The sequence below is a fragment of the Seriola lalandi genome, unplaced genomic scaffold (assembly GCF_002814215.2).
Source record: "Seriola lalandi dorsalis isolate HSWRI2012SDOR001 ecotype SW California unplaced genomic scaffold, Sedor1 jcf7180002054606, whole genome shotgun sequence".
NCBI lineage: Eukaryota > Metazoa > Chordata > Actinopteri > Carangiformes > Carangidae > Seriola > Seriola lalandi.
Genome location: NW_019525159.1, coordinates 2,376,500 through 2,403,725, shown reverse-complemented (window position 1 = coordinate 2,403,725; position 27,226 = coordinate 2,376,500). Strand labels below are relative to the sequence as shown.

General features: G+C 40.5%; 1 protein-coding gene across 2 annotated transcripts; it reads right to left on the bottom strand.

The window, feature by feature from the left end:
* ass1 (argininosuccinate synthase 1) lies at positions 1 to 26,929 on the bottom strand. Of its 2 annotated transcripts, none has more exons than XM_023419614.2 (15): positions 26,796 to 26,929; positions 25,690 to 25,822; positions 24,693 to 24,761; positions 23,443 to 23,631; positions 21,333 to 21,389; positions 21,161 to 21,235; positions 20,044 to 20,114; positions 19,908 to 19,938; positions 14,616 to 14,706; positions 10,872 to 10,956; positions 10,030 to 10,094; positions 7,065 to 7,196; positions 5,170 to 5,326; positions 2,080 to 2,145; positions 1 to 1,975 (listed from the first exon to the last, which is right to left on the bottom strand). In XM_023419614.2, the coding sequence occupies exons 2-15, from the start codon at positions 25,789 to 25,791 to the stop codon at positions 1,927 to 1,929; spliced, it is 1,239 nt and encodes a 412-aa protein (XP_023275382.1). In that variant the 5' UTR covers positions 25,792 to 25,822; positions 26,796 to 26,929; the 3' UTR covers positions 1 to 1,926. The 2 variants fall into 2 exon arrangements, with proteins under 2 accessions (XP_023275382.1, XP_023275383.1); XM_023419615.2 differs by having other exon boundaries at positions 25,690 to 25,799.
* Positions 26,930 to 27,226: the final 297 nt, after the last annotated feature.

Sequence of the window (27,226 nt, the reverse complement as noted above, 5' to 3'; positions counted from 1 at the left end):
CACAATTCACTCTATTTTATTTCTATAACCAACAATTCCTAAATACAGTGCTGCTTGAAAATATGTGAACGCCTAGAGCAGTTCAGATGTTTCTGTTGTTTACCATGATTTTCTTATTTTATCATCACCAGTTTTTATGTATGAAATGTCAGATATATGTTTCATCAATTGCTTGTACTTGTTTAGTGGAACTTGTTTAAGTAGCCCAAAAACTACATGAAACATGGAATTAGTGTATGTGCAAAAGTAAGTGAATCCCCAGCTGCACGGGTTAAGTCAAGCAGGTAACAGACTCAGGTGAAATACATGTGAGTGCTTGATTAATCATTTCAGTAGACCAATGAAATGAGACATCCTTGTGAAAGGGATTGGCCTGCACTAATTAAAAGAGAGAGGAAACCAACCAGGAAAGGAGATATCCGAGGACATGAAGAAGAGGGTAGTGACAGCCCATCAGTCTGGGGAGGGATATAAGACCATCTCCAAAAGATTCCAGCTCAATCCATCGACTGTAAGACAAATAATTTACAAATGGAGGGCCTTCAACATGACAGCAACTCTGCCTAGAAGTGGGCGCCCATCAAAACTATCACCCAGAGCCACCAGAAAAATAATAAATCAGGTAAAGGCCAACCCACACATCACCTCTACAGAGTTGCAGACCTCTCTGGTAGCATCTGGGACAAATGTGCATGCGTCCACGATCAGATGAATATTGAATAGCCATGGCATTCATGGGAGGGTTGCTAGAAGGAAGCCTCTGCTCTCAAAAAAGAACAAAGCTGCCCGTTTCAACTTTGCCAGAGAGCACTTGGACAAACCAGAGGCCTTCTGGGAGCCCATTCTCTGGACAGATGAGTCTAAAGTAGAGATATTTGGCCACAATCAAAACTGCCATGTTTGGAGAAAGGCCAACACTGCAAATGAAGAAAAGAACCTCCTCCCAACAGTGAAGCATGGTGGTGGAAATGTGAAGGTCTGGGGCTGCTTCTCTGCTTCTGGAACTGGGCAACTCCAAGGAACCATGAATTCTCAGGCATATCAACAAATTCTTGACCAGAATCTCCTGCCATCAGACAAACAGTTGAAGCTGGGACGAAAATGGATTATGCAACAAGACAATGACCCGAAGCATTCCAGCAAAACTACAAAGGAATGGCTTCAGAGAAAGAGGATTCGTACTCTGGATTGGCCCAGTCAAAGTCCAGATCTAAATCCTATTGAAATGTTGTGGCGAGACCTGAAGAAGATGGTACATGCCAGATGTCCCTCCAACCTCTCTCAACTGGCTGAGTTCTGCAAGGAGGAGTTGTCAAAAATCCCCATAAGCAGATGCGAGAGACTGGTTAGAGGTTACAGAAGACGTTTGGTTGAAGTAATAGCTACAAAAGGAGGAGCCACAAGCTACTAATAGAATGGTTCACATACTTTTGCACATGTTACATTTTCAGTGTTTGTGAAATAAACCACATTTGTTGAATTACATAATGGAAAAATATCTATTTTTGTGTGTGTGTCAAGTATTTGGAAAGTGTGCTTTACAAATTAGGATTTGGATGTCTGTTAAATTTTTACAAAAACAGTGACCATGTCTGGAAGGTTCACATACTTTCAAGCAGCACTGTATGTAAGTTCAAGTATTGATCCACTGATATTAAGAACTAAGTTTTCTGAAAATATTCTTCCACTGTATCTGTATACCTGAATTCTTTTTATTGTTATGATGTTACAGTTGATCGATCGTCTTCCTCCACTCTTGACCACAAAAGTAACCCTAACCCTAAGTGTTTACGGCAAGAGTCTGGTGTGCTAATGCTAATAACTAACAGTAGACAATAAGGCAAAAGGTAGACAATGGAGGCACAAGGCCTAACCTACTACTGCTTAAGACACAGTGGAGAGAGATGGCTCACAGGACTGCAACAGTTACTGCTTGGTGCTGGAGAGACCCTGCAGACGATGGTGTTCCCTTAACCTGTGGGAAAAAAAGAGTAAATAATACAATCTTAACTAATGGCCTTACGTCTTGCTGCTGTTTAAAATATTAGGAATTAATATTAAGGTGCAAAGGGCGCTAACCTGACAGCGTTGATCCTGATGAATCCAGAGGCATCACATGGATCGTAGTCTCCTTGAACATCCATGCTGGAATGAAAAGATCAGTCAAGAAAGAGACAGCGGGTCAACAGAGACCAATGTTCAAATTTGAGTTAGGAGGAAAACATAGCTAAAATACTAAAATACTGCAGGATATTCTGGTAACAAAATGACTGAAATGTTTGGAGTAAAAAGTAAAGTGAGAGACATGGAGCCTGATCAGCTACTGAAATAACCGGATCATTGATAATCTGCTCTGTTGAAATAATGTTCCCATCGATTTCCCTCTGAATGCTCTTCTTTAGCATTGTTTGTCCTGAATAACGAAGAATCAATACTGGAGAATGAAAACATGCTCATGTACAAAAGCACACAAAAGACACACATAACCCACTTTAAAACAATCCCATCATATCAATTGTGAGCTAAGTGTCGAGATGATTTTGTAATCTGGTGTTTCTGCCTTCCCCTTTATCCACTTCTTCTAAAAAAGAAGTAAATCTATAACTTGTGCCGGTGCCTGTTCTATGTTGTTTAGGCTGCTTGTTGTAGTCATCTCTTCTTAGTGTGTGCGAGTGTCTCACAAAGAGTGTCCGTGTGCTGTGTAATTACAGCAGTTTCTACCTGCAGTGCTTAATACACTCCCTCACTGAGTCCTCTCCTTCCTGTGACACCCCCAACACCCAATGTACAGCTTGCACTCATTCTTCAAAAGCACTTAGCAAAAGAGGAAATTGCCAACAAATGATAGGATAAACACTATAAAAAGAAAGCCCGACAACTAAATCATCAACTCTCAATACAAGGCTCCCTACCCGGCACCTGAACATGATTATGAGTGAGTGGCTTCAAAGAATACAGCACTCTGTCTGTGTGTGTGTGTGTGTGTGTGTGTGTGTGTGTGTGTGTGTAAGCATGTGATATTTTGTGTACTCCTTGAAGAAACCCTGTCGTCTAATTGAGAGTGGAGGCAGTGGACAGCGAGAAGGGTGACATTTCTGTCTCAGATGGGTGCGGTGACGGGCTGTATTACCACTGTGTTAATGACGCCGTTTACTGTTGCATGTGGAGAGACAACAGGATGCCAGTGGGGGTTTCATGCCTAGTCTGGTCTGTGTGAGTATGTGTGTGATTGTGGCAGGTTTTCATGTAGTGGTGAATAAGTGTGCATGTGTGTGTGTGTGTGTGTGTGTGTGTGTGTGTGTGTGTGTGTGTGTGTGTGCATGTGTGACTGCTGCTTTCAGGTGTATCACTGTACAGGTACATGTAAATGTCTATGTCACTATAGAGGTAAAGATAATCCACGATAACCCAAATATAAAATAATCAATCTGTTACAAAGCTGGATTTTCATGTACATTCGCCATCATTTCATCACTTTTTCTTTATGCCTTTATTTGATAGTGGACAGTAGACAGCTGCCACGAAATGACGGGAGAGAAATGACTTGGTCAGCAACTTAAACCCCTTGGCCACCACCAGGACGTCCCAATCATCATGTTTATCAGCACGGATCTCCCGATTCATTTCAATGTCGATTCGATTCTTGATGATTCAGTTACATCAGATAAATATCAATGTTGCTGTTAGCTAGTGTTAGCTTTATGACAGGGACAGACCGAATAATGGTGAAAATGCAAACATTGATCTTGGGTTTTTAAGAATCGATATTGTATCATTCAAATAAAAATCGCAATAAATCCCACAAATTTTTCATTAATTAAGTAGAATATGTCTTTGGTTTATTTATGGTTTTACATATTGTTCTTAGTCATATAAAAATACTATGTTCCCAGTTGAAAACTTGATTTCATGTTTACAGTTCATTTATAAGAAAAACCCACAAGGGATCCTTGAAATGAAGAAAAAAATGTGTATATTTCTACACAAACAAATATCAGATGACATAATGTTACTGAATCTTTTTTATTGTAAAATATTGACATTGTATGGGCCTGAAAAATCCTGCTTTGTCAGGTCAACTTTGAATAAAAGTTACTTTAGCCCATCACAACTGAGTCTTTTCTATGAGCATGAAGCAAAGTTTTGTGTCACTGTGTGTGACTGCAGTTTAGAGTGATGGTTTTTGTTTGGGCCGATTGAGATGAGCTCCTTTATGGGGAAACACTGCACCCATCTGTCCGTGGCCCCGAGGACTTTGTAATGTTGCAACACTACACCTCTTTCTGAGTCACACCGAGAAATGTGACTCAGAAAGGTGAAGTGTTGAAATGAGAACATGAGCGTTCATCAGTGAGAGTTTTTAAGCAACTGGCTGTTTTGATGATTGATTAGTCATAATTTATCTTGAGTGACTCAGCAGTTAGTTGTTAAATGTTTCACTGAAAACAAAATAAGCACAAAAACTGAGAGAAAGTAACATACTAATATAACATAGGTTAAAAGGGCTGAATGAATGTGCAGTCTGAGTACAGTATCATCTCTATTTATCTCTCTCTCCCAAATCAGACTATGAAACTGAATGGCTGGCTGTGTGAGCCATGTTTCCTTGCCCCCGTCTTTCTGACCTGCTTAAATAGCATGACACCCTGGCACTTTCCTCTCACAAGCCCAGTGAAATCCTCTCTCTCCTCTGGCTGAAAATGCCATTAACTCCCTGACTCTAGGGTACAACTGGAGTGTGTGTGACTGAAGTGGGGATAGAGAGGCATATGGAGGGGTTTTACTTTGGTCAGTGCTGAGCCTGCCCAGAGGGCATGAGGGGTCAGTCTCCTGAACAAACCCACTGTTACCACGGCTAAGAGGGCACTGGGGTGTAGTGGGAGGGGTTAGGGTCGGGGGCTGCCCTCCAGGAACTGAGCTTGACACTTCTCTGATGTCTTTGTGAGGCAGGGTCGGTTTAATATGTTGATGTGGAGGTCATACAGAGAACTTGGGCAAGCTGACCTAACAACAGGCTGACTGGTGCACATGTGGAATAGCTGAAATGTGCCCAGAACAGCCAAACACAGCTGTCAAGTAAGAACAAGCACAAACTTTGATTCAGTGACACATGGCTACTTCTGTTTTACAAGCATCCCCCCCCCCGCCCCACACACACACACACCTTACCTGACCAACTCCTCATTGTAAAGGGACTTGGGTGACTCTCGTCCCAGGATGTAGACATGACCCTTGAAGACAGACAGCTGTACTTTGCCTTCCACATTCTCCTGGGACTTGGCTATGCAATGACGCACAAAATCACACTCTGGACTGTACCAGAAACCTGAGGTAAGCAAGGAAACAGAAACATCTTACATGTTGCAAAAAACAAAGCTGTAAAGCTTAGATCATTAGCTCCTTTTAAAACAAAGACGAGTCAAAACCCAGAATGCTGTAAATGATTTGTTTCCTAATGTTGCTTAAATTGCCAATGAAAAAGTGATAGTTTTATATATATATATATCACTTTCTCACTTTTTTACATTTATTATTATAAATATTATTATAAATGTTATTAATTGGACAATAGCAAAACACAATATGGGACTGAGCAAGTGAGGAAAGAGGCTCCTCCTTTGCACATCCTCCATTAGCAGCAGGGTCTACAGGGGTCTGTGTGATGACCACCATTCCCTTTCATGATGATGTGATGTGACTCTTTCTGTGCTTTGGTCTCATTTCTGTTCCAGGTGAAGTTCATCAACCCCTTTCTTTTCTCCCATTTTGCAGACCTGGCCCGTCAGTCTCTGAGACAGATGGGCAAAGGATACGTCTGTATATGTTCAGAGGTCAGGCACGCCCCACTCAGCAGGGGTCCTCCTCTCATCAGCAGCTGACCTCCACCTCATCGTCTGGCCATGTTCAAAGACACAATCCTTCCCTGCTTTTATTACCTCTGATTTGGCAGTCACACACAGGCCCCATTTTAGTTTAGAGTCAATTAGATTTTGTGTTAATCCTCATGTTAGCTCTGTGTGTCACTGTAAGATTTGGGGTTCCACTAATTATTATTTTTGATTAACCGATTCATCATCTGGTCTATTTAATCTATAAAGTAATGAAAAATACATTTCACATGTTACAAGATCCAAAAATTATGTTTTAAAATTGCTTGTTTTGAATAATCACTGATCCAACAATTCTAGTTTTATTAAACTGGGAGAAAACATGCAAATTATGTACATTTGATTACTGGAGCAAATGTTTGGTGCCTATACTTGATATGACATCATTAATCAGTTCTTACAATTTACATTAATGAATTGTCTTTTAATTGACTAAGCAGTTAATTGACAGGAGCGGCTTGTCAAATGCTTGCTGCATCACTGCTGCACTACCTCCAACTGCTGCAACTGTAATGAAAGATTGTTTGGATAAAAAGTGCAGTATTAATGCAAAGCAGATGCGGGACAGGTGGATTGTTAACGTAAGCCACACCACCTGCCGTCTGTTATGTATCTGCAGAATTATTAATGATTTGAATCTACAATGGGTTTAATCTCTGCCCTGCTTCTGAACTTAGCACCGTTGTGTGTGTGTGTGCGTGCATGTGTGTTTGCTTCCTGTCTCTAGAGGATATAACTGAAGTGGCCTAGTAGTCGGTCTCTAATGGCACTGATCCTATTATGTGGATGAAGGTGCAGAGGACTGGACACCGAGCAGAAGGGAGGATTAAGACACCTGAGCCAAGAAAAGCTCATGCACACACATGCAAACATACTTAACACACAGGAACATACGTATGCACATTCACTTCACTCTTATATAAGGTGCACAGTGATCTTTCCATTACAAACATACAAAGTACCAGTGACCGTCCATGCAATTTTGGAAATACTGTAATTTTTTAACAGTGCAAAGGAGAATAATGCATAATTTGACCTATCCTAAAAATAACATTATGTCCTACCTGTCTGAACAATGTCATGACTGGGGCAATAAGCCCAGAAATAAAAGAAAGTGAAAACCAATATAAACAACAAAATAGCATCAAATCAAGATTGTGTATTTTAGGGACTTACCGTTATAGACAAGTTCAGAGAACCTGATACCCAGTCCCTGTTTGATCCGCCGCACCTCTTTGTCCATGGTAAACGTCTCAATGTCTAAATGGGCCTTTAACAGGATGGTGCCTCCTGGGGTTTCATAAATCCCTGACAAACACAGAAAAAAATCAACAAAACTAATGAATATTTGCACGAAACACAATCATTTTTTTAACATGAGTTGCCAGATCAGTAAGGCGATGCATGCACCCTTACCAGCCTGTATAATGCTGTCTATCTCAAATATTCAACACTGTGTCTCTCATTATTCTCATGATTTTATATTGTCTGCCTCATTTTTCAGATCCAAATGATGGAAACTTGATTCTAAAAAACTAAATAATAATAAAAATAAGTACTCAGATTTGTACATATAATTACCTCTCTTAATTTTACCACAACCAGTGGCACTGTCATCATCTTCATCAGTGGCCATTCATAGGGACATAAACCACAAGCCCTGTTTATCTGAACTAACTACAAGCGAACAGCTCTATTAGCCATCAGCTGTCTGACAGACAGGCCTTCACACTGCTCATAAAACATGGATGAGTTTGTCCTGGGTAAATGACAGGGTAGGAGGCCCCTGCCAGCCTGGAGCCTGGACCAGGGCTCTCCCTACCCTGCAATTTACCCCCTCTGGACATGGAGGGTGGGGTGAGGGAGGAAAAGATGAGGTAGATGACAGGAGAAATGAAGCTGTCACTCAAATGTCAGCTAAAAACAAAAGGAGGGCAGGTGAAATGATAGAGAAGATTCAGATGATGACAGAAATAGGAGCTTCATCAATGACATCCATTTTTGCAAGAGCTGAAATTTTGAAAAACTGAGAGTGCCACTTCCCCATCCAACACATGGTTCTTCACATCAACTGTCAATTTGAATGATAGTCACACATTTTTGATTCAACCTAGGCTGCCAAGCTGCCAAACAGATACTCCACTATGGTCAACATCAGGTTGCCAAATTTTACAATTTGTGTGGTGTTCTCCTGACTCCCAAACCCTTTTCTGAGATTTAACAGATGAGCACAATTTAATCTCTTCCAATCTGGTGAGCAGTGAAGCTCAAATCTGCATGACCCTAAATACTCCAGCACCGGTCCTGATCTGAAAATGGAGAAGCACTTACTATGTGCTGGTGGCCAAAAACAGAGCTTAGCAATGCTGCTAATTGTCCAAAGCCTCAAAAGACTGCCACCTGAGCCAGTATGGCTTGTGGCTCTTTGGTGATCAAGGGCCACAGAGGGCACGTAGGGACATTTCCGCTGGCTCTATCAGATAAATAAGTTAAAACTGCCCTCCAACACAACTTGGCTTAAGTGCTCCAAAAGAGAGCTAGCTTAACAGAGAGGAGCAAAACAATGAAACGCTATCTGGGTAAGCTCCAACAGTGGCAGTTTGGTTAAGCTTAAAGAGACAACACCCCCTGTGGTTTTTGAGGTTTTAATCTTTTATACGGGTGCTGCAGGTATGCTAACCATGCTGCAGGCCTGCAGGGGTTCAGGTCAGGAATTAATTCATCCTGAGCTGATGTCATCTAACCCTTTGGGCAAACTGTTAGTCCAGGATAAACAGGCAACACAAGTAAATAAAAGCAGATGAATATCTTAAGAAATAAAAAATGAAAATTGATAGAAAATAATTTTTCCTTGAATAAACATGTAACTATAATAAAGTGTATTAATATTTGAATGCCACAATCCTGGAGTTTGACAGCACCAGGAACTGGACATGAGGCCGCCTGTTCATCATCAAAAAATACAGCCATTTCCGACTGCTTTTGATAGGTGCACCTCAGCAAAGCCCATCACCCGAGCACAGGTCAGAGGTCTGACAGTACTGTGACAGGTGGGAAATGTTAGTCTGACACACAGGCTGTTGAATGTTTTGTAGCCCAGTGACAACATTCTTGACAAACCATTTTAATCCCCCCCCACCTCCCTGACCTCACACAAATAAATATGACCCAACACAAATAAGTATGACATGTCCCCATTCAATCCCTCCCATCATCTATTGTGCTAACACAACTGCCATTCCAGAGGAGACCAACATGTGCACTCGATGGTAGTTATTCAACCACTTGGACACCTTGTGCTCCACCTCTTCCTATTGCTTCAGTGGAGGAAAAAGCTTTGATCTTTTGTTCAGCCGAGGGGAGAGAAAAGTGGGCTTCCCATTTTCCAATTTCTACCTGCCAAGTTGCGCCACAGCCACAGTCTGTTGGCCAGTCAATTTGCCAATCATAGCACATCGTGTCTTGGGGGAAGAGGAGTGTGTGTGTGTGTGTGTGTGTGTGTGTGTGTGTGTGTGTGTGTGTGTGTGTGTGTGAGTGAGTGCCATCGTACAAGGCCAGTACAGCTCACTGGACTTGTAGATTTTTTGTGGTAAAACATGTAGAGACCTAACAAAAGAGCTTTTCAAGTTGCCTGTTGATACCAAAGATAAAGACAGAAAAACATCACTGTGCAACTCCATGTGCACATATGTGATCGACTGTCTATTTGTGTTTATCCAGTGAAGCGTGTGCGCCGTTATCTATCACAGTGTGTGTTTTCTCTTCATGTGTGTGCATGCATAAGTGAATGGAAGTAACTTCAGTGTCTATGATTCCAGGTGAACCAGAGGAAAACATTTACTTTGAACAGAGTGTGTTTGCCATCCAGCCCACTTTTATGAAAGCGGAATAGCAAGTGTGACACTTAAAGCACTCAAGTAAAATAACTGCAAATTGCGTGAAAGCTCTGGAAAGGAAAAGGAAAGGAAACGTTTTGAATAGATGTAAAATTAAAATATTGAAAATATGTCCATCTCGCTGCATTTGTAGTCTATATCACCGGTTGTGTGAGTAAAGCAGTCTGTCTGACTAATTTGGCACAAATAGAAAAAATCACATAACCAAGATAGATAATAATCAAATCTAATTTTTAATTACTTACCTCTGGACTTCATCCCAATGAAACGGTTCTCTACGATGTCAATCCGGCCCACACCGTGCTTTCCTCTAAGAGACAGACAGGGACAGCCAGACAATTTTCAGCGGACACCACGATAATTTCACCTCCTATTAGTTTAGCCCACATAAGTACATTAAATAGTTTTAATTTATCTGCTAGTCACAAACATTATAATCTATAAATAAACAATAAAATATTGAAAACTCTTACTAAAGATAAAAAGAAAATACAATAATACACACCAACAGAAGAGAATTTACATCCCTGTTACAATATCTCTTCTCTCATTTCCACAGGATCACAGGTAAATTCAGCATTAAAGGTCACTGTAGCATCTTCTGCAAACAGCCTGTTTCTCCTCAAATATAATATTTTGAATGGCCAAGCTGAAAAACTATTGTAGTTTCCCCTGATGATGGAAATTAATTCCATGGCATTAGTTTAGAAGTTACAAAACAAGTCAATGTTGCATGAAATGAAAAAGCAGTATTAACTTAACATAAACTCTGACAGTGTTGAAAATTAAATACAGAAAAAAAAAATTCACAGGCAACATCATGCTCAGAAGCAATGGAGGAAACTGTTTTTTCTTTGGCATCAGTCGACTCACCTTTATTGCTCTTCATTTATTTGGACAGTTGGAAAGCAGAAAGTGAGACGGAGTGGAGGAGACACAGGGGGGAAAATTCTGGTGGGATTTTATCCCTGGCCAGCTGTGACAGACACACATCCCTTAGAGGTGGGAAACTTAACCACTGTACAACCTCTGGGGACATTTACACACTATTTTGACAGAAAGGCTTCCTTGCTTGCTAAATGCTTACCCAATCTCATTAAGGTATGAGAAGATATCAAGTGGTGAGTCTTTGGATATGCCTTCCTTGACGTTGGTCACCTTGACAGGCACTCCTAAAGGGAAAAACAATGTTGGTTTCTTTACTTTATCTTTGATTTATATGACTTAAAATTAGCTTCATCTGGTACTGTCAAATAGTGCTACAGTGAAATTAAAGCAATGTCACAATCTACAATGCATTTTTATGTTTTAGATTCAAAAACACAAACAGCAATTAACGTAACATTTTGTATTTAGGTTGATAAGAAAGATGCATTTTGATTGTGAAGAAAATCACTTCCTGAACAGAGTTAAAGTAAATTTATCCAATCATTTATTTGTTTGATGCAAACAATGACAACTAGCTGTCAAATGTTACACTTCCTATGCTGCACAGTTACTCAAATGTAATACAAAAAAATTTGCATTGCCAGTGTAATGTATTACTAAAGTGAAAATGATCTTTTTGATATATGATAGATTTTACTTTACTGGTAACTGATGTAGAGAGACAATACCTTCCAGTAGAAATTTGTTGTTGCCACAGAATTATATTTTCCTAATATTACATAAATAGAGCCTGTAAACACTAAACTGTGTTGCAAAAATCTTTGGATTTTGAGTGCTTCAAAAAAAAAAAACCTGTGTAAATTTTAATGGCATCATTCACTTCTATTATAATGTGAATTGTGATACTACGCAACAAGTAGTGCAACAGTCTGACATTACCTGCCACACTGGTATTTGCTCTTTGAGAAGGGTAAAGTGAAAAAACAAGTGATTTTCACTGAGATTAGAGAAGCAATCAACGCAGAGCCCCTCAAGAACACTGAGTAAAAAACTTTACCTTTATACAGCCTAGTTAGTCAACAGGGCGACAGCTTTTCAAAAAACTAATGGAAGAATTCATTTCAACTGACTAAACTGTCCAAAAAAAAAAACCAACAGTAAAGAGTTGATAAAATCTGTTGACAAGTGCTCATTATCTCAGTCACTGAAATCAATAGTCGTTCGCTAAAAGTGAAAACCATTACAAAAGGAGGTGGTGAGAAGGGCTAATAAATTCAAAGGCTCTGCTCATTTGAAAGCTGTGAAATCGTGGGCAGGCCTTTACCTAATTCAATTACACACGCAGCTTTGTTACCCATACTCTCTTTAGCTCTGAGATTTTTTTTTTCGCCACTGAGTGTTTGTGTGTTCATGCGCATGTGCAGGACACAAAACCACTTGCAGATTCATCATCCATCTTCCTATTACCATGTTTCAAACACACACACAAACACACACACAGCTTTTCTTGAAAAGACACCCACGTTCACGCCACACACTTCCTGTCCAAAGCCACTTAAACCAAGTGCACATCAATCACTGTCATGGACCTGCTAATTCATGGCCTTCAATGAGCAACAAGGGCCAAAGGTGGAGACGAGGAAACAAACAGAGACATGGGTGAAAAGGAGTGTGCGTGTCCATGTGTGTGTCGATAAGGGAATATAACCATTTGTGGACTTCACAAGGAGGAGAGGAAATGAAAAAAGAACATGCTGATATTCGCTGTCCATCCATCCATCCAGCATTCAGTCCTACATACTCCAGCATGCTTGCAGTTGTCAGTCAAATAGCTCTGCAGAGAAGAGCAGCACTTCTGATCGCCTTTCAGCCAGCGTTTACAAAGCCCTGATAGGAATGACACGTGAAAGACTTGACAAATTTTTTTAGACAAGGGCTTTGTTGACAGCCCATTCTCATATCGCGGGAATCATGGTGGCTCCCATGAAAAAAGAAAAAGTACCTCCCGGTGCAGGAGAGGGCAGTATGGATGGTGCATTATCAAAACCGCGCCCCCCCCTCCTCCCAGATACCTAATAATTAGATTAAAAGTTCAAATAAATTACGTGAGTGTCTGAACGTGGGAGTGAAGGGGCTGGCCTTTCATCCCTGTGCACTCTCTTTTTCCTCGCTCTCTCCATCATGCAGGTTCTATCATTCACTGAGGGCTCTTTTTCTCCCCATGATCCTTTTCTTCAGTTTTTCGCAGCCTAACAGTGCAGACAATGGGAGTGCAGACACAGTTGTAGGAAAAATTACTGCTTTACATTTTTCCTCTCTGTCTCTTTTTCCTCTCCACTTCTTTGGCATGAAAGGAGGGAGGGATGAATTTTTTTTTTTCTTAAAAAGGGAGAGGAATGGGGAATGGAGTGTTTGACGGGGGAAAAGGTTCCTGTCGTTAAATATTCTTTTTTAATCAGTGAGAAAACTTTGGTGAGAAAGGCAGGGATGAAAAGGTGGGAGGGGGAATGAAATGAAACATTCTTGTGCTGATCTTGTGCTCAGAGGGAGGAGTAGGCTCAGGCCTTTGTGTGGACAACTAAAACAGCTTTTGTCATAGGGTGCTCAATAAAGGCGCAGAGAATATGTGTGAAAACGGAGCACAGGCCTGCAAAGAACCCGCGAAACCAGACTAGGCTTTACTACTGCATCACTGTTTTACAAAAGCATATCTCATGTCTAGCTGAACTGACAGCAACCTACTTGTTTTAGTGTTAAACATTTTCTTTGGGAAACTGGTAAAGTGATCTGGACACGACCTCAATGCTGAAACATAGCTAGTTAGCATAGTTAGCTACTAAATGGCATTTCGGTTTGCACTTTAAAAAACACTTTTGGCAGCTTGAGCTTTAATGATGTCAAACATCTCCACCAAATCTACCAACTGTCTAAGCTTCCCTCAAATTGCTATTATGGCTCATAAAGCTGTCAAGCCCTTGTGATCAGAGGAGCTAGTATCTCTCAGGCCATTGATGTTTGTGATCTTCAGCCACCACTGGTGACCAGGGATGAAGGGACATTTGTGCCACTTGCCCCAGGCATGGATGTTTCTTGCCATTTTCACTTTGCGCAAACACGTGACACTTTCCACTATTCAGCCTAGCCCTTGTGGCAATATATCTAATGAGCGTTTCTCTGGCCCCTCAGGGCTTGGTGTATTAGCTGGACTTAATGCTTCCGGCCTGTGTGTGTGCCCCCGGGCTAAACACAGCAGCTTTGGACCAAGTAATGCTGTGAGGGGTTAAGGATAAATCTGGGTGGTCAGGAATGGTGATAAAGTGCAGCCGGGTCAACGTTAGAGCTGTAGCCCTGTGGCTATAACCATCAATGTTAAGTAACATGAAGAGGTGTGAACTAGACTGGACACTGACTCTTACAGATAGATGACAGAAGTTCACAACTGATATCACTCAACAAAAATTATGCAACCTAACTGAAACTTCTTTTTCAGTTTGTGTGCATGGTATTTAACAGAATCTACATATCAAACTGGTTTTGATGGGTGAGAGATTTCAGGTCAAACCAGGTCTGGGGGATTATCAGATGAAAGCGTAAATTCTCAAGTTACCAATTTCAACAGGCCACTGCAAAATCTGTTTCACAAATATGATAGAATAGACAAATTATAAACCAATTGTTTTCATTTTCATTTCAATTTCAATCTATGTGAAAATGGACTGTTGATTTTTAACTTTGCTAAATTAAATTTTCCTTATATTTTTGACTGAATTTTCATTAAATCAAATTAATTATTATAATTTGTTTTGATAATGAATCTAAATGAATTACATCAGTTCTGAACATGCATTAAAAATACATATTGGCTTTTAGAAGTTGTGAGGGTAAAAAACAAATGCAGGTGAGAGAGGAATCAACAGGTGACATGTGTTGCAGGCACACAAACCGTTTTTGAACTCTATCTCCAGTAGGTCAGGGGTGCTGGGAGAATCTTCTGGGTTCTTGGTCATCAGGTACAGGTCATCCGGAGCATGGCTCTGAAAGAAAAACACACACTCACTTTCTCTATTTCACACACTTTATTACCCTTGATGAATAACCGGGACCTTCTGAGACCTCATCAAAGAGCAGTGCCACAAATGGGGAGACTATTGTGTGAGGTGATAACAGACAACTCGAGTTGTGGCGGAGAGAAGAAAAGAGAGGATGATGCGTGAAAAAGAAGAAACCTGAAAATGCCATCAGGAGTTGAGAGAAGACAAAAAAAAAAAAAAAAATCAATGTACCATTTTTCTCCTCTATTTGGTTTCATTTTCCCTGCAAGGCCCTTCACCACAGGGGAAGGCGGGGAAAAGCGGGATGCAGCGAGAAGGAGAGTGGGAAAGGGCAAAAGAAAGAAATGACTCACATCCCCAAGAATAGTGAACACTTGAAAGTCAAAACACACCTGATACTATGACAAAACCTATTTGAGCAACATTAAGTCCTCAGTAATATTCTGCCTGTCTGTAAAAATCTCTGATCTGCCAATTCTATTAACCATCTGGAGTTCTTCTCTACCTGTCCTCACCTACTCTGATCTTCTAGTTTTACAGCTTTGACTTTTTGAGTGACTTCTGCTCTATTTTATTTTCAAATGAAGAATTTAGCTAAATGGACATCACACAACAAAGCCTCAAAGTCCACACCTGAAATCCACTAAAGTTGTCCTGGGTAACAGACATTTGTCATTTTTCCAGTTGGCGGGAGCCGGGAATGATTTCAGTAAGTCGTGGTTGGGACCTAAAAGAGCATGGCCGTCTGATGTGTCCGCCCAGCGATGTGCCCCTCCAACAATTACATAGCATTAGGACAAGACGATGGCCAATGTCTCCTGAGCTGAGGCAAATTGCAGGGGGACTATGCAAAATAACTACTGGGTGCATTTAAATGGAAAGCTTTACCAGACACTAAATCATCATACAATAACTAATCGGCATCCGCTTGTCGCCTGTCAGAGAGCAGAAAACGAGCAGCGCAATCACTTTCCTTCCTTTTAACTAAACACCGAAATTGACTGAGAAGGCGCCTGGCTCCCTCTCCTTTATTTTCTGCCTCAGAGCCCTGAAAGATGCCAAATGAGAGTGAACAGGAGAGGGGTGAAATGACTACCCTAAAAAGCCTTTTGATGCATACTCTTTGAGGGGGGAAAGATGGACTGAATTTTAAATACTGAAGAATGAGAAAGACTATGTTTCCTGTGGTTATATATGCTTGTTGTAAACAAATGGTTTTCTTTTTCAACCTTCAAATAACACACACTATAGCACATTAGCTGTAACAGTATTTGTAGGTAGCGGGTTTCTAACTTACAGGAAAACTTTACACAGTGTTTATACGCTACCTTTATAGTTTTTGGCATGCTATGCATTAATTAAACGAGTATTGCCAGATTTAGTCTTTTTTGCTAAAACAGATTTAAGTATGCATTTTTTTCTAACTTGAGGGAAATAAATATTTAGATTTTTGATGCAATATAGCTTAGAGGAAGGCCTCACATTTGAACAACTTCCACCTGATTAATTAAAAACACATTTTTCAAATGTATACAAATTCATGCCTCTGACTGAGTAATGCTCAAAAACTCATGCATGTTCCAAAGATAAGAGCTCAAACTAAAAGGCTGTTGGATACAAAGAAAAAAGGAAAAAGTAAGGGAATAGGCCTGTTTCCAGTGAGCAAGAGATCAATGCATTTCAATTCAAACCCCCTGCAGGTGGACCTGTCCCAAAGCCATGGCCCTGAAAGAGAGGAAAAGGTAGAGATAGAGAAGGCGAGGGGGGGGGCAGGGGAGTATTGGTGGGAAATGGGGCGTGAAGCGCACCATCATGTAGCACAGAGCAGCTCCTTTGGCAGTCTTTGCTTCTTCCATATTGTTGTGCTAAACATGGCCCATACAGCAAAGAAGAAGGCTGACGCATGAACTTAAAGCAAGTAAATTTCTATCTTTCCACATATTAGTTGCCTCATTGGTTTTCAATCGAAGCCAACAGGGCTAAAAGAGGCAGAGGTGGCAGGAGGGAGAGGGGGAGGAAGGGACGGGAGAGTTGAGAGGGAGGTAGAAGAGAAAAGGATGGTAAAAACATCTTTGGCGCAATGGGTTGGAAATGACGCTTAAATCACCACGTTTCAAGTCTGTCCTTCTCTTTAAAATGCAAACATGGTAAATTGAGACAAGAATAAAACAATATCAACGTGACGTGCTGGAGAGATATTTATATTCTTGACACCCAGGATGTTTTGGTTAATGTTAAAGCCTCAAGTAAATTGAATGAGGACAAGAGGCATTTCCTACACAGAGGCAAAGCTAGAGCAATACCAAGATGGATACAGGGAGCATCCGTTAAGTATTACAGGTCAGACCAATCAGACCTTAGGGCAGCAAAGGCACATGACAAACGCTGACCTCTTTGCTTCAAAGCACACATTCTCATGCATACAAACACCTACAAGACCACTTCCTTCCCCTACAGGCAGTCTGCTTATCCATCTTTCCAGCCAGCCATGCGACCAGCAGAAAACAAGTTTTCATTTCCTTTAGGTGAGCAGGGGCTTGGCATTACGTGGTCAACACAAGCAGTGGCCCATCAGCTCCCTGATCAAAGAACAGAGTGGGCCAGGGGAAGCTAACTGACATAGGCTATAATTAAGACTGAGGTGATGTTTTAATGACACAGGACGAGTGTCAGGCTGCCTCAGGGTGGTTCCTGACTGCTCATGTGTGGAGGGATGAAGAGAGAGGAGACAGTGAGGGAACTGGAGGGTGCAGGGACATCTAACAATTGGCATATTGCTAACCCAATTTGAAAAAAACATTTTCTGGAAATTCAATTGAGCAACATTTATAAATAGAATAATTAGATGGAAATGACAAAAATCAGAAAATCAAATCAAAATCCTGTAAATTCAATACTGCCCTGCTTGAAAAACAAGCAGAGAAGAAATCTCTAATATCTCTGAATGAACGGTATAGACACAACTGTCAGTTGGCGCTACATATCTTCATATCGTCCAACAAAACCAGAATGTATTGTGGGATTTGATTTACCTTTACGACAACCTTTAACTCGATGCAGTCATCAGGTGCATGCCAATACTATTATATGTGATGGAACAGACATGATAACAGCTTGCTGCAGTTGCTCTGGGTGAATGTCTTCACATAGGTTAACGCCACAAATGGAGGTGAGTAAATAAAAAAAAGTCACCAGGCCATTGTGCTACAGGCAACATGGTTTGGGGTTATCAGGAAGGATACAGTGTTAATCATAGAGTAACCTGAACTCTGCTGACTCTTATCTATAAGAGAACATATGAGCGACCATTTGGACATTTCCTAATCTGACTGTGTTGAGCAGAGAGGGGCCATTGTACCACAGGTGGGTGAGTAGAGGAGTTTGAATAGTCGAGGTCTGCCCTCAGCCTTTAGGGCTGTAACTGGAGGAGAGAAAGAGGCTGATACAGAGAGGAGATACTTAGAACAAGATGACCTCTTTCAGATGACCTTCTGTGTGGATCAGAATCTGACATGCTGGTTTGAGGATTTGGGTGAGAAATTCACTTTGTTGTTGCTTTGCTGGTTATTTTTAATTTCCAGTTTGAAGTTGCAATTAGAGTTTAATCTAAAAATTATACTTGGATATTGTGATGTTGTTGTTGGGATGTTTACCCTGACCCTAATTAATACTTGGAAAAAATCCAATTGCCAGAAGGGCCAGAGGTTGTGGCTACTGAAAATTACTCAATTATTGCGTCTCATTCAAAGTTCAAAATATCATTTTGTGCCTGGGGTAATGTATTCAAATCCTTTAACCACTCTGGACCCCTGCAACCATAAATATTTCATTGTATTTAATGCTATTAATCGATTCAATATTGGAGTAAATGGTCCAACACAAAACCCCTGAATGGAATCAGTTACACAATACAGTCATCATACATTGCTACGCTATTGAGCCGGTTCGTCTCATTCTTTTCAAAACATTTCTCCACAGGCCGGCCACTAAAGAGGCAGCGGAGGGGTGGGAAAGGGACAGAGAAAGAGAGGGAGAGAGATAGAGGTCTGTGAGTTACAGTGGCCCTGCCCCTGAATCTCCACTCCAGCAGCGCGGGACCCCTCGCCTCCCTGTGATACCACGTCCATTGGGGACTCATCTGTCTGGCGCACTGTCTTTGTACTTTACTGTTACTGGTGACATTTTGGTGTCACGGTGTCACGATGAAATGGCTCCCCTCCCACGTCGCAGCCCGCGGCGGCGCAACCATTGGAACAATAAGGTCCCGAGGAGTTGGGGCTGGAACCCAGGAGGCCCCAGCTGGGCGCAACGCCCTAACCCTTCCCCCTCCCCGGCTCCCATGAAATTGGGAATTAGTCGAAGCGTTGCTGACGACAAGTCAGTGTCTGTGTGTCCCAGGCTATTCCCAGGGCCCGGCAAAGACCCGGGGTAAGGAGGGACAGAGACACAGATACAGCGACCAAGGGATGGGAGCTTTCAGGGTCATGGGGGGCAACCTGTATGTACTGCTTTGACCTCTGACCTCAGCAAAGATTAAACTGTGTCTCACCCATGGCACTGTGGGAGAGTGAGTCATCTCTGGTGGGGCTGGCATGGGTCAGCAGAAGGGACAGTAGGCTTACTGCCATGTTATTTTTACAGTCACTCAAAGTGGATGATGCATTTTAGCTGTATATGTAATATGTTGTCTGTCTGTTGTTGTGGAAATGACAGCAGAGGATATTATTTACTGTACTTAATAGTAAAGCGCACCAATTTATAAAAATCTATTTCTGAGTAGGTCGACAATTTTTTCTCTGATTGTTCTATTCAGTTTAGTCATCTCAACATGACATCGACCATCCAGATGTTTGTGTCCAATCTAAAGACATTTTTATCTAAAACTCTTAAGGTGTAAATTTCTTTTCACCTGTAGAAATGTTAGCAGTTCAATTTAAGTTTTTAAAGGTTCATGAATAATGATGCCAGTGATTAAGATTATAAATAAACATACATTGACTGAAATCATTATCGTCAATGAACATACGTCTAAGTGAAAGAAGTTATATATTATTCAAGACAGGTGACTTTCTTTGTATTTAACCTGTGCTTATTTATAACAGTGATCATTTTATGTACTGTACAAACACAAAAGCAGGGCTCTCATCTTCAAAGATAAGTATGCCATCAGGAACTAGTCTTACCTTGGGATCCTCAAGGATGCCAGACTCGTAGCTGTTTAGAAACATAGTTTAGAGAATTACCATCCTTTTGAATTATGATTGAGAAAAATAGGATATTGAAACACTAAAGAAGGTGTGTCAAACCAGTCCTACCCACCTTATATGCATGAGGTTGGCGTCCATGCTCCAGGGTGCCCGAGGAGTGACAGGAACAGGGATGCCATGTTTCTACAGTTTGACAGAGAGAGCAGCTGTTATGTGGCATACTGTTTGCCTGTAACCTCACTGCACCTGAAGGTTGCAAGAGAGGCTTTAAATCAGAGCTAAACTTGTCTATTGACAAAGTCCTGAATACAGGGGAACCAAGCAAACTACTTCAAGCAGCTGGTTTACGACATGCTGTGTAACCAAAATACATCTGCTTCTCGAAACTACTTTCCTTTGTAAGATTTCGCATTGAAAAGAGATACAACAATCAAAAAGAAATACATTTTGGGTTTGTTCAAAGGAAAGGTCAGCAATTCAGTGTTTCAGGATTGCATGATTTCGCAAGTTCTCCACAAGACAGCTGGAGAGAGGTGTTCACTGAAACACCATGATCACCCTCTGGTGGGCAAAACCAGTCTAGACCACCACCTGAGGGGACCAAGTGAACAAACAGCTAGAGAATGTGTGTGGTCTAAGTAAAATACATCTGTCAATGATTTATTAAAAGTAAATGTAATCACGAGGGTGTAATTCAATTACAGGTAGAGAGTATAGACTACATTGTATTCTTGTCTTTATGCAACTAAATGGTGAAGTGATTTCTTTTCTTTGTTCAAATACTGTTGAGCATTTGTTTACACATTTGTTTAACTCTTTATTGAGTCCTGGGCAGATATTAGATGCGGCATGGGAGATACATAAAGATTCAAACAGTTTTACACAGAGCAATGACAAGTGGGAGAGCTAATTCAGAAATTAAATTAAAGTCACTACACGTATAGACCCAAAGTAAAGGAGGACAGAATAGGAGAGTATTCAGCAAGTGGGATGAAAATCTATAAAACAAACTGAAATAAGGAAGCTATATACACAATACAATACCCTTGGCAGATATTTCTAAATGTTTCTTTTATAATGTAATGTATGTGTATTTCTTTGAATATTTTACAGGTCTAATAATGAATGAGTACTTCCATGTTTGATAGACGTATAATTAATAAAAGTGATCTAGGCAAGAATAAATTAAATTTTATGTGAATGTTGTGGCTCATTACTGATGGAGTTACCTGTGCATATTCCATCAGGTCTATTCTTCCCCGGAAGCGGTTGTAGAACTCAGGGATCCTCCACGGTGCAATGATCTGAACCGCACAAACAGAGAGTGACTGAGCAGCATCAACAGATGCTGTGTCAAACAACACAGGCAGTAACCTCACTACTGTCCAACAGTGAACTCACCTTAACCTCGGGGTAGAGGGCGTAGCATGTGAGCTCAAAACGTATCTGGTCATTGCCCTGAAAAACACATTGAAGGTCACATAGTTGAGGTCTATGCACCAAGCGGGAGGTACCTCAGTGTAAGTGGTTTAAAATCAACAGTTTAAGTGTGCACAGTGGTAGCTGAGTGGAGGTATTTCCCATGTCTGAATGACGTGACAGATGTCAGGATCACATCCTCTCTGTGCTTTTTAAAAAAATATATATTTCCTTGTACAGTGTTCTGTCTCTTTCTTCATTATTGGTGTCAAAAGACTGAAATCAAATCAAACGCTTGGATGGTTCAGGCACAGCCGAAGCTGGTTACAAACTATTACTGGAAGTCAGTTTTGTAACTTTATGATGTGGTGTTTGTCTCCATCTACAGGCAAAATATGAACACTGCATTTCAACTGACGGCCAGACAACCCTGGTTACGTTAATTGAAACTAGGAAAAAAAATGGTAAAAAAATAAAACAAAATAAAAAAGACTGATAAACTGTATATTAAAAAAACTAAATATTAATACAGTGGAAACTTCTTATAGTGATCATTATTACAGTGATCAACTGCTCATGTGGATCAAAAGGCTTGGGACAATACAAATGCTGTCTAAATAATCCACTTATTGTAATAAAGTACCCATTAATTTTGGGTTTATTCATATAATAATAATAATAATACATTTTATTTAAAGGCGCCTTTCTTGGCACTCAAGGACACATATATATACACATATACATGACAACTTATGGAAAAAGATGGAGCAATGACTGCCTGCTCTCCCAACATAAGCTCACTATGTCAGAGTGTGTCTCCGTATGTGTGCTTCCTGTGCACACTCACATACCATGTGAAATCTTGACTGCTGTGGCTCAGTGTGTTCTTTTGACCTCCTACTCTGCTTGCATTTTGGGACATTTACAGTGCGTAATTATGGTCTCATCTCTCTCATGACAGCATGTATGTCTATGTAATAGACCTGCTGATAATGTAATGATTTCACCCTCTTAAATTTTAGTTTAGTTTATTTATTTTATCTTTAAATCAGTAGAATAGTGAAGCTGTTTGTTTCATTACTTTATATTCATGTAATAAACATACAAATGTCAATTAGAATGTAATCTGCATGTGAAATGAAGAAAAAGAAAGAACTGAGCAATTTAACTCAGACAGAAGTGATCACTGAGTGATTTCCATTGTATATGATTTCTTCTGAATTCAATCACACTGGATTTTATTATTTTCAGTTCAAATGTAAATACAATTTTACTCTGAGAAACTTCATAGCACACTGACTTAATATTTCACTTTATATTTTTGCAGTTCTACGAAAACACGTCAGAATAGTTTATGTTCCATGTTTAATTCTAAGGCATATGTTAAAATAGAGAATGTAGTGCTGTTTAGCAGCTCACTGGGCTGTAAAGTTTGACAAACTGTTCTAGTAGCACATGGAAACAGCACAGAACATCTGGCAGGGAAAATCATGGATTCCAGGCTAACTTTTCACTCTTTGGTGGCACATGCCACATGTTTGCATTTTCCTTTGAACTGCAGTGACTTATTTCATATAGCTGATGATTTGTGCCGTGTGAAGTAAAGTGCCAGCCACAGAACGAAGATGTCTGCTTGAGATTCACATGGAACCATTTTTGTTTTTAGATGACCAAATAGAGTTGTGAATGAGGGAGGAGGGAAACGGCTCCAGAAAGAGTAGACTTCTGAATTACTGTTGCAGTTTGGTTAAAAAGAGTTAATGTTCAACCCTGAAAACATATGGCCTAAATCCTTGTGTTCAGACTATGGACAGTGGTCTTGTTTACTTATTTAGAAAAACAGCACAGCTATTCCAGTGTAGTAAACTGTACAAACTGGTTGTGTGATATTCCCCATCTCTCTTTTCTGCTCAAGCTCTACAATAAAGCCAAAAAATATTGACAGAGAGACAGAGAATACATTTCTCTGTCTTTCTCTGCCATGTTATTATGGCTTATTTCAGTATTGGCCTCTGGGATTTGGTTATGTTAGCAGATTTGTGTCTATTCTCCTCCCTCGGGTGTAGTGTTATTGTCCTGTGTCCTGGTTTACCTTTCCTGTGGCACCATGGGAGACAAACTGGGCACCCTCCCTGCGTGCAATTTCAACCTGACGGCGGCCGATGCAGGGGCGTGCTACCGCAGTGCCCATCAGGTACCGGTCCTCATACACAGCATTGGCCTGAACTGCGGGCCAGATGAAATCCTCCACAAACTCTGCACGCAGGTCCTCAATGAAAACCTACACAGGAACAGAAATCAGGACACAGAACAGAGCTTTCTGCTAAGTCTTTGATTTATTGCATCAGTGCGATATTTTCATGTGAGAAATATTTTATGAATTATTTACAATATCCAGTGTTTCCTCTACATTCATTTAGCAGTGGCGGCTAAACTATATAATGCTGTTAGCGTTACGTTACTCACACTTTTAATGTAATGTAATTTATTGTAATCTTATCAACATTAGACAGGGAGGAGTTGTTAAACAAAGTGGAGGAGAGCAGAGCACAGCAGCGGGAGAGCTGGATGAAGGTGCAGGAGAGAGAGATGAGCCTGGGTGCAAACTTTGCCACTGACTCTACACCCCCCACCCCCACCTCCCGGATAGCATGCCCCCCACCGCTGAAAAAAATCGTACAGGAAACACTGATATCTTTCCCCTTTAAGAAAAGAAAAAACTGATGATTGTTTGACACAAAACAGGTTTGTCTCATAAGCATGTGATATGAGTGCAGGAAACCTTTCACACTCTTGAGTGAGAATAAAGCAGCTATTAAATTACCTTCATTACAGGTGTCCTATGACATTACTTGACGAGACATGGTCTTGTTCAGTTCAGACTTTCATTACCATTGCGTGACAAGGCCATAGAGAACATTTTAGAGATGCTTTGTCAAACAGTGATGACCTATGGTACGGGAAATCAACCCCAGAAACAAATAATAAGCAAATATGAATATATATATGAAAATAGGATCAAGTTAATTTAGTACCATACTACAAAAAGATTCATATTTAGTTGTTTCCCACCAGCACATGAATGCTAAATATAAAAGTACATGTGTGACATACCTGTATGGGGATAAGGATTCTTGTTATCTCTCCCCAAAATTTTTCATATGAATAATGTATTTATGCCAGCATAATTTACTTCTAGAAATGTTTAAAAAAACTGGGTAGGAATGTTAAAAATTACTGATCCTTAAATCATATTCTAGCTGCTTAAGTCTGCTATTATTCTAATGTCTCTCATATTCATCAATAGCAAAATATCTTATGATATTTCATTCTGTCTCTCACCTTCTTTGCACCAAGGCTTTCTGCCTTTTTCCGGGCAGCTTCAAAATCTTCATCTTGCCCAATGTTGGCCTAGAAAGACACACATTTATTTGTACATCAAAGTGATGCAATTGTACAAATTTTCATTCATATCTACCATACAAACTACATTAACACTATGAAAAACCAAGAGCTGTGCAGTTACTTCATAGCTCCTGTGGAACAGAATATAACCCTTACACATATAGACATGTATGCACATGCCATTGATGTGGTAATTCTGACAATCCTCCATATTGTAATTCAGATCACGTCTGTTGAGGAGATATAACAGCCTCCTCACAGCTGAAACCAGCCATGAATTCCATTTAAAGGCTTGAAGAGCTGTCCGAGCTGAACACATATTATGGGACTATTTACACAAAAAACACATGATACTGATCAGGTAATTACAACTGACAAAACCTGCAGCTTTAACATTTCAGTACTTGAGTACTATCTGTTTAATTTTAATGTTTTTTGATCATACATTCACAGTAGCTTGTGGAAAGATATATATATATATATGGCATAGGACCATTGCCTGCTATTCCTCTTCTTCTGTTCCCCTGTAGAGTCTAAGCCAAAAAAATGTAAAGGGTGGCCTCTAACATGCCACTGCAGTGAACTATAGACAATCACCCACCCCGACACAAAACCAATGAATGAGAAGTTAGACAACAAGAAAATCTGCCTGCTGTGCAGTTCTGAGCTGCCCCAGGGCAAAAAGTAAATCCAGCTAGATTTGCGCTGGCATTATGAAGCTAAATCCTGTGGTTGGAACTTAACTGGTCATGTAGCTCTGGTTTTTTAGGGTCAATCCTCTTTTAGGGCCAACTCTCACATGCATGTGCGACAAATTGCATCAGCTGTTTGAAAACAGTTAATTGTAAAACCTCAGCTATACATGACAGGCAAAAGCAGCTGTTGCAGAAAAAGACACCTGTTACACACACACACAATGCTCCCTAAACATTACCAAGTATGTGATGACATCGTAGCCCTGTTCCTTCAGCCAAACCAGAATACATGACGTGTCCAGTCCACCGCTGTAGGCCAGAACCACTGTACCTTTAGACATGATGAGGGCTGTTCAGTAAAACAGGGAGAAACTGTAAAGTGACGACAGAGAAAAGACAGCAGGGAGTCAGCTAAATTGGTTAATAATAACCTAGCTGGGAAGGAATAGTGAATGTACAACACAAGTATACTTGGGAGTTAAAACAACTTCCAATATATAAAATCTATGGTAACACGTGGCAAATGTGATCACGCAATTTATCAAGAAACATTTGCTGCCGATCCAATTTCTTACATATAAGTATTTGCTGCTTATACTTTAATAATGACCGCTGAACAAACAAAATATGCAATTTTTTGATGTCACATGAGATGTGAACGTGTTATGGCAAATTTTTACTATTTTCTTACATTTTAGAGACTAAATGATAGGACAACTGGATGGCACTGGCAATTGTGCTTTACAACAATGTGCCATCCATTCTTGCAACCAGTGTTATAAAGTTTTATAGCCTTAAAATTAAGTTTCTCATTTTGTCCTCCTTTGTTATGCCTTACTTTGTTTTGTTACTGGTAGTCATTTTTAACAACTTTATCCCAAATTAACAAAATCACACTTGCCACTATCATTTGGTTTTCAAACCATACTAAAATGAGCTACACTTAGCAAATCCACCATTTCTGGTATATTGTTCCACTTAACAGAATAGGCTACACCTTGTTAGTGATCACCATAGTTTGAGAGGGCTAATGACATTTTCACGAGGTTTCCTCAAATTCTGACTCACCAGAACTCAGGTGAGTGAGGAGCTGGGAGACGTTATGGGAAAGTGTGTCTTTCCACATAAAAAAAAAAAAAAAAACGGTTTACTTCCACTGACTATCACTGCATCAGTTTGTGACTCTCACTTATCGGTTTGTCTAGCTAGCTGCTTTGACTTAATTAGCTGAACACATGCAATGCCACCACAACAAAACACATACACAATACTGTCTTTTTACTACAAAAACGGTACATTTCTGTACTGCACCGTACCACTCACGACGGAAACAAGTTGAACTTACCAATTAGTGTTTTTTCTTTTAACCTGGGAGATGAATATATGTTATTCAGAGACGTTGTTGTTGCCGTCGGGGAGGAGCGGAGCAGAGTAGCCGCAGCTTGTCCAGCTCACATGTAGTTCGACTCGCGGCTGCGGCGGTCTGACTGGTCCAGCTCATGTTGCGTCATCCACAGCACTCACGTGCCGCTGTTGCAGAGCAGGTTTATTCATATACCGTCTCGTATAATGTACATGCACTTCACCCACAGACAGTCATAATAGAAAAATGTTTAATGATGATGATGATTAAACGTAATATTGTGGAAATCTGTCTCATGTGAGTCCCCCAACTAAATGGAGGTGCACAGTGGCGCAGCAAAAAAATCTGGACACACTACGTGCAGCCTTTGTGGGCCCCCTTTTAAAGGGGGCCTATTATGCTTTTCTGAGCTT

What these genes read in the sequence shown, in the direction of transcription:
- ass1 (XM_023419614.2), bottom strand. Translation starts at nt 25,791, where the DNA reads ATGTCTAAAGGTACAGTGGTTCTGGCCTACAGCGGTGGACTGGACACG. An exon ending in ACGATGTCATCACATACTTG is followed by an intron (nt 24,762 to 25,689) that starts GTAATGTTTAGG and finishes GTGTCTTTCTAG; the next exon opens with GCCAACATTGGGCAAGATGA. An exon ending in AAAGCCTTGGTGCAAAGAAG is followed by an intron (nt 23,632 to 24,692) that starts GTGAGAGACAGA and finishes GTTCCTGTGTAG; the next exon opens with GTTTTCATTGAGGACCTGCG.